Source organism: Nipponia nippon, unplaced genomic scaffold, assembly GCF_047370975.1.
Source record: "Nipponia nippon isolate SJK-2023a ecotype South Korea unplaced genomic scaffold, ASM4737097v1 scaffold_28, whole genome shotgun sequence".
Taxonomy (NCBI): Eukaryota; Metazoa; Chordata; class Aves; order Pelecaniformes; family Threskiornithidae; genus Nipponia; species Nipponia nippon.
Window position 1 is genome coordinate 4,484,125 of NW_028262345.1, and position 12,842 is coordinate 4,496,966.

Sequence of the window (12,842 nt, forward strand, 5' to 3'; positions counted from 1 at the left end):
AGGGGTGGCGGGGCAGAGCGAGTGGCGCTGCTGAAGCCGGAGCGTGCAGCGTCTGCGGGGCTGCTCGATTGGGCAAGCGGGGAAAGCGGGGGGACTGTAGCAGAGGGCTGCGGTGGCGGGGGTTTTGTGGCCGGCGCCGGGGCCGCGAGGACCCGGTGCCGCTCGGCGTGGAGCTGGCGCCGGTGCGTCTGGTGCGGTTGTCGGGTATCGGAGCGTCGGGGGGAGGCTGGCGAGGATCGTGGTGTGGGGAAAGGGTCGCTGCGGCGGCGGTGGTGGGGGCGGACGGCGGGGGCGATTGGGGAGGGTGCGGGCCAAGGGGCTCGGTGCTGCGCGTAGGACTGGGGCACGAGCAGCGTGGTGGCACGGTAGGGCCGTGCGTCTTTCTGCGGGGGTGGGCGGGGGCCAGGCAGGGGAGGGGTGGCTGCAGAGCTGCTGTGCCGGGGGCAGCAGGCAGGGCGTCGGAGGCGCGGCGGGTGCGGCCTGTCGGCGTGACCCTGAGGGGCTGTCGTGGGGAGGCCGGGTGCTGTGGGCGGTGCTGCGGGGTAGCGTTAGGGCCGGCTGTGAGCGCGAGGGCTGTGGAGCGACGGTGTGGAGGTGGGCTGTGGCGCGTGTCCCAAAGGAAGAGCTGTGCTGGGAGGGAGCGTGGGATGCAGAGGCGGCGGTGTCCTGGGGTGAGGTCAGGGAGGTTGTAGCCTCGCGGGGAGATGGGAGCCGTGGGAGGCACCGAGCGTGACGCGTGTGGGTCCGGCTAGGGCTGAGGGGGGCAGAGGCGTGGGCTGCGGTGTTGGGAGGCCAGGCTGTGGCGGACGGGCTCGGAGGGTCGTGGGCTGGGGTTGTCTGTGAAGGCCTGGGGTTGTCTGTGAAGGCCTGGTGTCAGTGCTGTGTGTAGCGCCTGGGGGGCAGAGGCAGCGGCGGAGGAGGCACAGCGGGTGCTGTCGGGTTAGTTGTGAGGGGCGAGCGTCGGTGGGGCGAGGGGTGCTGCTGGCGGTGTGCGTGCGTGCTCCTCAGAGGCTTGCCTAGGAGCGTGCCTGGGTGCTCTCTGCGGGAGCTCTGCGGTGAGGCTGGGAAGGGGAGCTGGCGGTGTGGCTCGGGCCGGGTGCTGGTAGTGGCTGTGAGGGGAGCGGTGGCGTGTTCCTCAGCGTGGAGAGGAGGGTATGGCTGCGCGGGGCGGCGCGGTGCTGTCCGGGGTGCCGGCGCGGTGCTCGAAGGCTAGCGGGCAGCTTGTGGGGGACGAAAGAGCAGCAGGGCGACAAGGGAGAGGACAGGGGTCCTGTGTGCGGCGGCAAGCGGAGGGTCGGACGGTGGGAAGAGGCGCGTTGGTGGCAGGGCAGGCAGGCAGGCACGGGTGTCGGCTGCCCTCGGGGAAGGGAGCGGAGGCGTGAGTCCCGGCGGGGATGGAGAGGCGCGTGGCGCGGCGCGGCGGCGCTTGGCGGCGCGGTGGCCCTGCCCGAGGCCGGGGAAGGGTCGAGTGCGAAGAGCTGCAGGGATCCCTCGGTGGCCAAGCGACAGGAGTCGGGGAGCGAGCGAGCAGGGGTGGGCGGCGAGCGCGGCGTGACCGCGCGAAGGGCTCTCGGGAGGAGCGCGCACGGGCGGCCGAGGGGAGCAGCGGGGCTGGTGGGCTCGTGGCCCGCGTGGCGGGGAATGCCGGTGGGGTCTCGTGGGGGGTGTGGTGGTGGGGCAGGCCGGAGGGCCTGGCGGAGCCGTGGAGGAGGGGCCGGGGGTCTCGCCTGACGAGCCGGGCCCCGCGGCAGCTGGGGGCCCCGCGGCGGCTGGGGGCCCTCGCCATTGGCCCCCGGGGCGGCCAACCGGCGGGGGCAGGAAGGGGCGGGCCCGGGCGACCCTCTCCCCGGGGCCCCCAGAGCGACCGGGGGAGCGTAGCGAACGGGGACGGAGCAAACGGCGACGGATTCGGCGACGGAGGTTTTGGCGACGGCACTTTGCGGGGCCGCCCGGGGCCCCGGCCCGGCCGCTACGGGCTGGCCCCCCCCGGGGGCCCCAGGCCCCCGGCCCCGGCACCGCACCGGGGCCCCGGCGGGCCCCGGCGGGCCCCAGCAGGCGCCCGCGGCGGGCCCGGCCGGAGCAGGGGGGGGCCGGGGCCCCGCCCGGGCGCCCCCCGGGCCGGCCCCAGGCCCCACTTGGCCCCCACCTGCCGCCCCCCGCGCCGGCGCCAGCACCTGGACAGCTCCCGCGCCGCGGCCCGGGCGGCCCCGGGCGGCACCGCCCGCGGAGAGCTCCCCGCCAAGAGACGCGCCGAGACAAAGACAGAGCTCCCCGCCCGCCACCCCAGCGGCCCCTCACCTCTCTCCCCACCACCAACCACCCTCCACAACCACGTGCACTCCCATCAGGCCCGCGCCTCACCCCGGCCCCTCCATCCCCCTCCTCAGCACCCGTCACCAGCACAGCCAGCTCTCCTCCTCCTCTCCAGCCACCGACACCCCCTCCACCAGGGCCCTCCACCACAGCCTGCGACCTCCAACAAACCTCAGGCCTCCCTCTGCCACTGCTCACCTCGGCAACCACCGAGACAGGCACCCAGAGCCCAGCCACACCAGAGGCCCCACGGCCAACACAGCCCAGGCTGCCCAGGCAGCCCAAGAGACAGACCGAGCCACAGAGCACCACAGCGAGACCCCAGACCACAGACAGAGACCAACAAGAGCCCCACCAGGCAGGCAGAGAGCCAAGGCAGCACCTACCAAGGGCCCCACACACCTACTCCGGGAGAGCCTGCCTAAAGCAGCAGGGCTGGAGGCACCACCGCAGAGAGCCAAGAGCCACCTCCCACACAGAGAGGGCGCACGGGGCTGGCATACAAGCCCAGGGGCACGACACCCAGCACCCAGCAGAGAAAGCCCCGAGCACCCAAGCTCCAAGACAGCCCGCCACAGAGACACACAGCCACACAGCACACACGGAAGGATGGCACGCTCACAGTCAGAGCCAGCACCCACTCCAGGGAGCCCAGAGAAGGCCCCTCCAGCAACACCAGCACCGACAGCCTGGGAGCTCCACACAGACACAGGGCCCAGACACTAAGAGGCCCTGCCAACACCAGAGAGCACCAGAGGAGGCCCTGGCAAGGGAGAGCCAGGCACCCAAGCAGGGGGCCACCACCACCACCAGCACACACAACCACACGCTCCTCCCCAGCAGCCATGCCAGCACCCACGCATTACCCCCCCCCCCCAGCACAGACAGAGAAAGACAGACCACAACTGTCCTACCCAGACACTCGCTGCCCACAGACACCAGCACGGAGCAAAGGCCCACCACCAGAGACAGCACGAGAGCACAAAGACAGACACACCCCACGGCCTCCTACCAAGGCACGGCTGACACAGCCAGCCAGCCACCCAGCACACAACACCGTTTCCCAGAGCCACCACGCGGCCCCGCAATCCACTGACAGCAGCCCCAGCCCAGGGGAGGACCCAGGCCACCCAGACACGCACCGAGCCCAGCCAGGAGGCCGCTCCGCCAACAGGCCCAGCACCAAGGAGAGGGCACCAGGGAGCACTACAGAGAACAGACGTACGCGTGCCAAACCAAGCCACCCCAGGAGCGAGGCGCAGCACAAAGACAGAGGGCCGCACAGACACCCCACCGCACCCGCAGACACCCCACACGGAGCCAGCATCCCGCCCGCACTCCACCGGGATCGCACCGAGCCCCAGACTCAGACCGAGACACACAGAAGCTACCACAGACAGCACAGGGCAGCACTACGCCACACAGAGACACACGCACACACAGAGGCCCAGCAACAGGGAGACACCGAGAGCCAGAGAGGGACGCACCGTCAGAGACGCCTAGCGACAAACAAACAGGCACACTGCAAGAGGGCGGCAGAGCAGCACAGGCGCTGCCAGTCAGAGGTGGCGGGGGGGCCACAGCAACGGACACACAGAGCGCAAGCACCACGCAGACAGACCGAACAAGACACGCAGCAAGCGACACGCAGGGCCACCGGCACAGGCAGGGACACACCGGCAGGGACGCTCCGGCCACCACTCAGACTCAGGCACACGCGCGCAGGCACAGACCGAGACACAGAGAAAGAGCCTGCGCCAGACTGAGGACCAGACAGACGCACAGAGCCAGAGACGCTGACAGACGCACGTACACAGCTCCAGAGACACAGGCACAAAGCCAGAGAGACACCAGCTCCCACAGACAGCCCTGAGCAAGCACAAAGAGCAGAGCTTGCAAGAGGGGCAGCGCCTGTAGGACAGCCACAGAGACAAGACACTCGCAGACACTATCAAACCCAGAAAGACCAAGACATAACCATCCCCACCCACACTGACAGGAGACCAGAGCTACGCACACAGACAGCCAGGGGGAAGCACAACGAGAGGGAGAGCGCAAGGGACGCGGGCACGCACGGCCAGACAGAGAGAGCCCACGTGCACAGACGCAGGCAGGCAGCCCCACCAGCCCCCAACAGAGGCTTCCCACTAGCACCTACCCCAGCTCACACAGACCGACGCTCCACGCCACAGCAACGCCCGTCCTCCACCCGCCCCGCACACCAGCCACCGCTCCCGCATCACCATCCCCGCTGGCACAGCACACTTGGCACCACCGACACAGCGAGCCACATCGACACCCCACATCACCCTCCGGATCACCCAGAGCCTCCTCTACAGCCACGCACCCAGACATGCCACAGCACGGCCAGCACCCACACACCTAGCTACCTCCAGCACCCCTACGCACCGACATCGACACCAACCCTCGCTGCCCGCCCTGCACGCGCCCGCCGCACCCCCCCAAACCGCCGCCTCTCCTCACCCACTGCCACGCCACAGCTCTTGGGCTCCCCCGTACAGCCCCACAGATGGCCTTCAGCACCAACACCAGAGCACCCTCCCACCCCACAGACCCGGGCAGCTGCTCCTCCGCCTCCTCCGCCACTGCCACGAGCCACCCTCACCGGCACGGACCGACAGCCCCCACCACCCCCTACCCAGTCACTACCCTACACCAGACAGGCAGTCCTCGCCCCCACAGGCTCCATCGGCACACCACCTCACCCCACCCCACCAACGCAACCGCCGGGGCACAGCTACCCCCCCTACAAACCCACACACGCTCCTCTCGGCCCCAGCCAACAGCATTCCCTCCCTCCTTCCTGTCACGACACTCCTCCTTGCCCTCACTGCCACCTCAACCTCCGTCACGCCCCCCCCCCCCCCCCCCCCAGCTCCCCTCACCACATCTACACATCCAAAGCTCCGCCTCCACATACCACTCCCAGGACACCTCGCTCGCTCCAACCCCACCGCTACCCCCATCAACACCCTTAAGGGCAAGCAGCCCCATGGCGACCGCTGCCGCGCCGCCTCCGCCAAGCGCGCCTGCCCAAAGGGGCGCTCGCGGACCCAGCCCACCCTCCCATAGACCCTTTCCTGCCCTTCCGGCCCACACCTCCAACAGCCCCAACAACAGAGCCTAGCCCACCCGCCATCCCCTACACCACCACCACGACCCTCACCGCGGCTGGCCCCTCAACCGCTACCCTGCTCCGTAGCCGCTGCACTCAGCCCAGCCCAGCCAACCATCCACGCTCCCATTAGCAGCACCAACGCCCACCGCCAAACGCGTGCCACGCTACGCGAGCCTCATAGTGGCCATCCATCCATCCGTCCCTCCCCTCAACGCTACTGACACGCCCCGCTACTTACGCCTGCAACCCTGCACGAGCCCCTTCCGAGCCCCGCCCCCCTCCTGCTACCTCACTGGCATCAACCCCAGCCCTGACCTCAGCACCGCTACAGCACACGTTCCCAGGCCTGCATACGTACCCACACAAACCCGTCGCCATACCGAGACTCGCATCCCCTGATCCGCCCACACCACCGGCCCTGCCTACGCCGCCACCAAAACCGACGCCGGCACCTCCTTCCCGACAAACCAGGCAGCCAGCTCCAAGAGCTTCGCGCACATCGCCGCCGCCCCCGTGACCCACTGCCACCTCCTCACCAGCACACCTACCTTCCGCTTTCTCCCACCTCTCATCTCCTATACCAACCGCAACACTGCGCACACACAGATGCCACCACCTCCCCGCCGCCGACACCGTCGGCGCTAACCCCGCCACCGACAGCGAGACCACCGTCACAGCCGCCTCCAGCTTCCGCGCCGCTGCCTGCGCCGCTAACCTCACCTCTACCGCGTACCTTCGTCGACAGCATGCGCCCACCTACGCCACCGACCGCAGTTCCCGCTCAGGAGTGACCGCACCACCCGGTCCCCCAGGGCTCGCATCACCATCGACGCTAACGCACGCCCCCACCACCACAAACACCACCGCCGCCGCCCCCGACATCTACGCTAACCGCGCTTCAACAACAACAACGGCATACACGGCACCCTCCCCGGACGCGACCCCTTTCGACACTGCCAAGGCCCCTCCGGGACCCCACTGCTCCAACGGCCGCACACAGCCTACCACCACATTCACCAACAACATTTAGTTGCCTTGCCCAACCCACACCACCCGCAACGCCCCAGACGCCTCCAGTCCCCCCTGCCCCACCAGACACCAACCCCGACAATGCCCCATCCGCCACACCGCCTCCGTTACCCCAGCACACGCTCACAACCGCGACCGCTACCTTAGAGGCCGCCAAACCCCCCCTCCCCGAGCCCCACCCTACCCACATCTGTGCCCCCCCGCCAACCCGCCCCAACGCCGACACCCACAACTGCATGGCTGACCGAGCCGCCTCAGCCCACCCCCCCGCAACCGCCGCCACCGCCAGGCACCAGGTCTACGCAGCCCGGTCCCCTCTCCAAACCCGGCCCGGCCATCACCCACGCTATCCCTCGCCTCCCCGAACCCACCACTCTGCCCACACGCCAACCTGCACCACACCAGATGCTCCTAGACCCACACCAAGCAGCCACCAACCCAGCCGACGCAGCCCCACCGCCCCGCTGCCTCCCAGCCCACCCTGCGCTACAACACAAGCTACCGGCCGCAGCACGAACCTAACCCAACACCGCGTCCAGCACGCCTCCCGGGCCCTTGCCCGCCAACATGGGCAGCCCCCGTCCCAGGCACCCGCCTGCCCCCCCCCCCCCCAAGCCATATTGCCCACCCAGGCAGCCACCGGCCTCTCCGAGGGCACCCACCTCCTACCGCTTCCGCCCAGTTCGGCACACCCCAAGATAGGCCCGCCCTAGCCCTCACAAACACCCCTGCAGCCTACACACCCCCACCTCCGGTTGAGAGACTCTTCCGCATCCCCACACCACGGTCCCCGAGGCCACGCGCCCTTCTAGACAGGAGGCCCTGCGCCCCCCCCGCACCCCTGGGACGACACCTCCCCGCACCACGCCCCCCGCCCCCCCCCGCTCCCTGCCCGACACAGCACTTTTGCCTCCCACAGCATGGCCCCTGACTGCCAAGCCCCTCTGCACCCCACTCCCTCCAGAGAGCCAACCTCACGCTAGCCGCCACGCCGCTGCCCCTACAACCATTCCCCGTGGTCCCATGGACCTTGCCTGCACCCCACCGGCACCTCCTCTCCCCTCTACAGACTCACCCACCGAGAGGAACACCACCTCTGAACCGCCGCCGCCAAACCGCTCTCCACCTTGCTCCCTCGCACGCTACCAGATCGCCCGTCACGGCCCTCAAAGCCCTCCCGGGCGCTGATCCCCACCCCGTCGCCTGGCATGCACCTCCCCGTGCCAACACCGCTGCCGCTCTCCCAAAGAGAGCTACGATGTCCCCCGTCTACCTCCACCACGCGCTGACCGCACAGCTCCTCCCGCTGCCCCTGGCCCTGCTTCACGCACACCCCCCACAGCCGTCTCGGCACCCTGACCGAGGTACAGGGACCGGCCTCATCCCGCCTCCAACCTCGCCTACCGCCACAGTCCGGGACACTCACGCCTCCCCTCCAACAACAGGCACCCCCTCAACAGTCCACGCCACCCCACTACCCACCCCTTCTCTCAAGGCAAGGGAATCAGCTGCCCTCCTCCCGTCCCCAGGACCCCAACCTCCTCCACACCTTCTCCCCTACATCCCTACCTATCTCACAGCGCCAGACCCCGCACCTCTGCCTGCCTTGCTCACGCTCCCAGCCAGTCAGCACGCCCCCCCCCCCCCCCCCCCCCATTCCCCGCCTCGCCAGACAGCACTTCCCTTACATGCACCTAGGCCTCTGCAACACATCAGCTGCAGGCAGACACCCACCCGTCAGCCCCGTGCCACCAGACGACCTTCCCCTGCACCGGCCACCCCAACAGCCCCCTCGACGCTTGCCGCCACACATGCCAAACGCAGCCCCCACCTCCGAGCCGCTGCCCCTGCCCACCGCACACAGCCGCCGTCGACACCAGCCCTGAAGCCCCTTCCCCCCAAAACCTCCTCCCTGCAAGCCCCACCAAAGGACCGCGCTGCTCCCACCGCCACCGCCCGCCCCAGCTCCCTGCTCGAGCGACACAACCCGCCTCCCCCCACCTCTATGCTACCTTTGCAGCCCACAGGCAGCAACGCCCCCTCCAACCACCTCTCAGACCAGGCACACCGCTCCCCTGCCCCTACCGCCTCAGCCCTGTGACCGCGCGCCACCTCCCCTAACACGGCTACCCGCCTTCCCTATCCACCCCCCCCTCCCCCCGCCAACAGGCACGCCACATCCCAAGACGGCCACCGCGAGACAACCGGCCCCAGCCCCCACCACCCCAAGAAACAGGACAGACAGGCAGGGAGGCAGGCAGACAACCCCCCCCCAAACAACATCCACCCACCACCCTCCCTTTCTGCCTCTCCCTTCCAACCCACAGTCCCTTCTAGCAGAGAGAGACCCCTCAGCCCTCACCTGCCTGTCGCAGCACCCGTGCACCTCTCGGCACGAGCACCGCTCTCCACCCCGCAACAATCCCCTCCAACACCCTGCACCCCCACATCTCCTACCCCCTCCGCCCCTGCCACGCACCCTCCACCCTTACGCGCCCCTCAGCCACACGCTGGGACCCAGCTGGCAGCACACGACCACCCAGACTTCCCGCACCACACCCACCTCCCACGCTGCCCGGCCTCCCTCCGAGACCCTCTGCCAACCGACACGCGCCCGTCCCCTGCCCCGCCGACTCCCTCGGTCCAACGCCGCTCCCCTGCCGCCTCCGTGCCAGCCGGAGGCGGTCCGCAAGACCGCCGTCCCCTGCCGGGCGTGCGCGCCACCCCGGGGCGGCCTGCGGCCAGCACCGCGACCCCGCTCGTGCCCCGACATCGCATTCCAACTCGCCCCCCGTCCCGCCGGAGCCCCGCGGCAGCCAGGCGCTCCTCACCGGGAGCCTTCTCCGAGAGCACCCACACCCTCTCCTGAGACACAGAAGAGACTAGAGGAGAGTATTGCACTTGGAAGGGCCCAACAACGCTCTCGCGTTCCCATCGCCCGACCCGTTCGGGGCCAACCGAAACCCAAGGCACATCGCTCAGGACACGGACCCGATGCCTGTTCAACGCTGACGGCCACAGAGCCGGGACACCCTCTCTAGGAAGCGGGCCGCAACGTTCGACCGCCCTCTCGGTACAGACGAGCTCCCTAACGTCCAGTCTACGCCTCCCCTGACGCCGACTGACCCCTTCCTGCGTGTCCTACCGCCGGATACCGGGGGGAAGAGAGCGATGCCTCCCTCTCCGCTTCCTCCCCTCCGGAAGCTGTCGAGAGCAAGCCGGTCGCCCGCAGCCTCCTTCCCTCCGCACCAGACGAGCCCAAAGTCCTTGGCCGCTCCTTCTAGGAGGCGCCTGCCGGCCCTTTCACCAGCTCCGCCACCCTCGCCGCCTCTGGAGGCGCTCGACGAGCGTCGCGTCCCGCTTCAATGGCGGAGCCCAGACCCGCGCGCCGCCCACGAGGCGAGGCCACGCCGACGCCAAATACGGCAGGATAACTGCCTCCTTGGACCGACCGCTTCGCCTACAGTCACAGACTCCTAGCATCGTTAGGGGCGGAAAAGACCCTTAAGCTCATCGAGTCCAACCGTTCACCCAGCACTGCCCGGTCCACCGCTCAACCATGTCCCCAGGCACCACATCTACCTGTCCTTCAAATCCCTCCAGGGATGGGGACGCCACCACTGTCCTGGGCAGCCTGAGCCAATGCCTGACCACCCTTTCGGTGAAGAGGTTTTTTTTCCCTGACGTCCAAGCTACGCTTCCCCTGGCGCAGCTCGCGGCCAATTCCCTCTCATCCTACCGCCGGTCGCTTGGGAGAAGAGACCGACCCCGCCTTGGCTCCAGCCTCCTCTCCGGCAGTTGCAGAGAGCAAGCGGGTCTCCCCTCAGCCTCCTCTTCTCCGGGCTGAGCACCCCCAGCTCCCTCGGCCGCTCCTCTTCAGCCTTGTGCTCTACACCCTTCCCCTGCCTCGTTGCCCTTCTCTGGCCACGCTGCAGCACCTCATCTTAGAATCGTCACGGTGGGAAAAGACCCTTCAGGTCATCGAGTGCAACCCTTAACCCAGCACTGCCAAGGCCGCCGCTAAACCCTGTCCCTAAGCACCACATCTGCCCGTCTTTTGAATGCCTCCAGGGGCGGGGACTCAACCCCTTCCCTGGGCAGCCTGAGCCAATGCCTGACCGCCCTTTTGGTAAAACGGGTTTTCCTAATACGCAACCTAAGCTTCCCCTGGCGCAGCTCAAAGTCCTTTCCTCTCGTGCCATCGCGCGTTACTGGGGAGAAGAGACCACCCCCCCCCCCCCCCCCCCCCCCGCCTTGGCTGCGGCCTCCTCTCAGGCCGTTGCGGAGAGCGATAAGGTCTCCCCTCAGCCTCCCCTTCTCCAGGCTAAACAACCCCAGCTCCCTCCGCCGCTCCTCCCAAAACTCTACGCAGTACTCGAGGCACGGCCTCGCCAGCGCCGAGTATGGGGGCGCAATCGCCTCTCTGGTCCTGCCGGCCACGCTGCTCCCTACATGAGCCAGGATGCCCTTGGCCTTCTCAGCCACCCGGGCGTGCTGCCGGCTCCTACTCCGCTGGCTGTCGACCGGCGCCCCCGGGTCCTTTTCTGCCGGGCAGCTCTCCGGCCGCAATCGCTCCTCGGCGCTACCCTCCTGGCCGGGCAATCCATAGGAGATGCTCACTACCACAACTCCTCTCTCTGCCATCCTCCTACCCCTCCCTCCTCTCAACCGCATCACCGCTAGCCACGAGGACTGCACGCTCAAACCTCTCCCTTCCCTACAGCGCGACACCACCGCCTTGCCTGCCCTGCCTATCGCTCCGGAGCAGCCTGTAGCCCTCCAGCCTGGCGCTCCAGTCAAGGGACTCGTTCCCCCGAGCCTCGCCAATACCAATACTATCATAGATCTGGGGGCTGGCCGATGCTTCCCGTTCCTCCGGCGCTCCTCTCGAGCCCCCCGCTCCATCCCCGTGCGGGCCCTGGCAGAAAGGGCCCTCGCCGGGCAGGCTCCCGTGCCAGACCCGCTCCGCTACGTCACGCCGCCGCCACCCCTCGCAACTGCTCCCGCTCCCCTCGCGAGACCCCTCCCTCCCGGGCTTCCCGCCGGCTGCCTCTCGCCCCTACACACGGCCCTCGTCCGGCACCTAGAAACCCCCGCTCCCCGCCCCTCCCAGAGACTCGCCCCAGCCCCAGTGTCCTCCCGGCCCCACCTGCCGCGCCCCATCCTCGCCGCCGTCGCACGGGACTGCGCCGCTTCCAAAGGATTACAACGCTTTTTATTCCCGCGCAGCCTTTTCACAGAGTACAAACACAAGACACGACACCGACGGCCCCCCCCACCCACCGGCACCCGAGGCCACTCTCGACTCTCCTGCCGGGCACCCCACCGCCGCCCCACGCCCACAGACCCCAACCCTGCTCTCGCCCACACAAACAACTCGGCCGTGGCGCACCACGCAAACGCGGGAGGAAATTGTGCCCCTCCTTTCCCGGGCTCTCGCTCCTGCCTGCCGGAAAGCACCTCTTTCCAAACATCAGGACCAGCTTCCCGCCACCGCCACGCACTACTGGGTTTCCTGGACCCCAGGGATGCGCTCGGCCCTCGGCCGCGTGCCTCAACAACGCCTCCGCTCCAGAGAGCCGGGGGGTGACGCGCTCCCGAGGCATCACGACATCCGACGACACGCCGCTCTGGCCCGTGACCCGCGCCGCGACACCTACCTCTGACCGAGTCCGTGCGCTCGCCAGGCGCCGACAGCAGCTCCCGAGGACGGTGGAGACCCGCGGCCGGCCATGCGAGGACACTGCACCCGGGGTGCAGGCTACCTCCAGCACGTGCTACGAGCCTGCCAGGGAAAGCCTGGGAAACAGCTGCAAAAAAAACCCCTCGAGTCCCCCATCGGTGATGGCAAGCTGCAAGAAAAAACCCTACCCCAAGTCCCCCATCGATGGTGGAAACCTGCAAAAAAAAAAACAACCCCTGCGTCCCACACCGACGCCAGAAACCTGCAAAAAACAACCCCAAGTCCCGCATCGATGCCGGCAAACGTCCTGCTCTGCTTCTCCATCACGGCGCCTGCCACGCGCCCCCTTCGCGGCCGAGTCCGTGTCCAGTCTCTCTCCGGTCGAGTCCCTCTCTTGCCGCTGCGCATCACGACGGGTCGGCGGCAGCCTGGCCGCTGGGGGGGGTGCCGTCTCCTACCCTACAAAGACTCAGGCTGACGCGAGAACAGTACTCGGCTGGGCGGCGGAGCCGCACCTACGAGGTCGGGTCCCGCAGAGCCATGCGCAGCCACAGGCACAGCTGGGCCGCCACCAGAAGGGCCGCTCGGGCACGGTGCTCCCCCGAAGAGCTGGAGGCTGCCGACACAACAACGAGACCCGCGTGAGCCACGGCCCCGGCGCACACCGCGCCGGTCCCG

The 12,842-nt window shown here is 68.7% G+C and overlaps 1 protein-coding gene across 1 annotated transcript in view; it reads right to left on the minus strand.

The window, feature by feature from the left end:
- Positions 1–11,852: 11,852 nt before the first annotated feature.
- Positions 11,853–12,842, minus strand: part of TECTA (tectorin alpha) — a 29,130-nt gene continuing 28,140 nt past the window's right edge. The window contains exon 24 of the mRNA XM_087763605.1: positions 11,853–12,780. Within this exon, the coding sequence (XP_087619731.1) occupies positions 12,680–12,780 (101 nt within the window). The 3' untranslated portion in view covers positions 11,853–12,679. The remainder of the gene's footprint in view (positions 12,781–12,842) is intronic.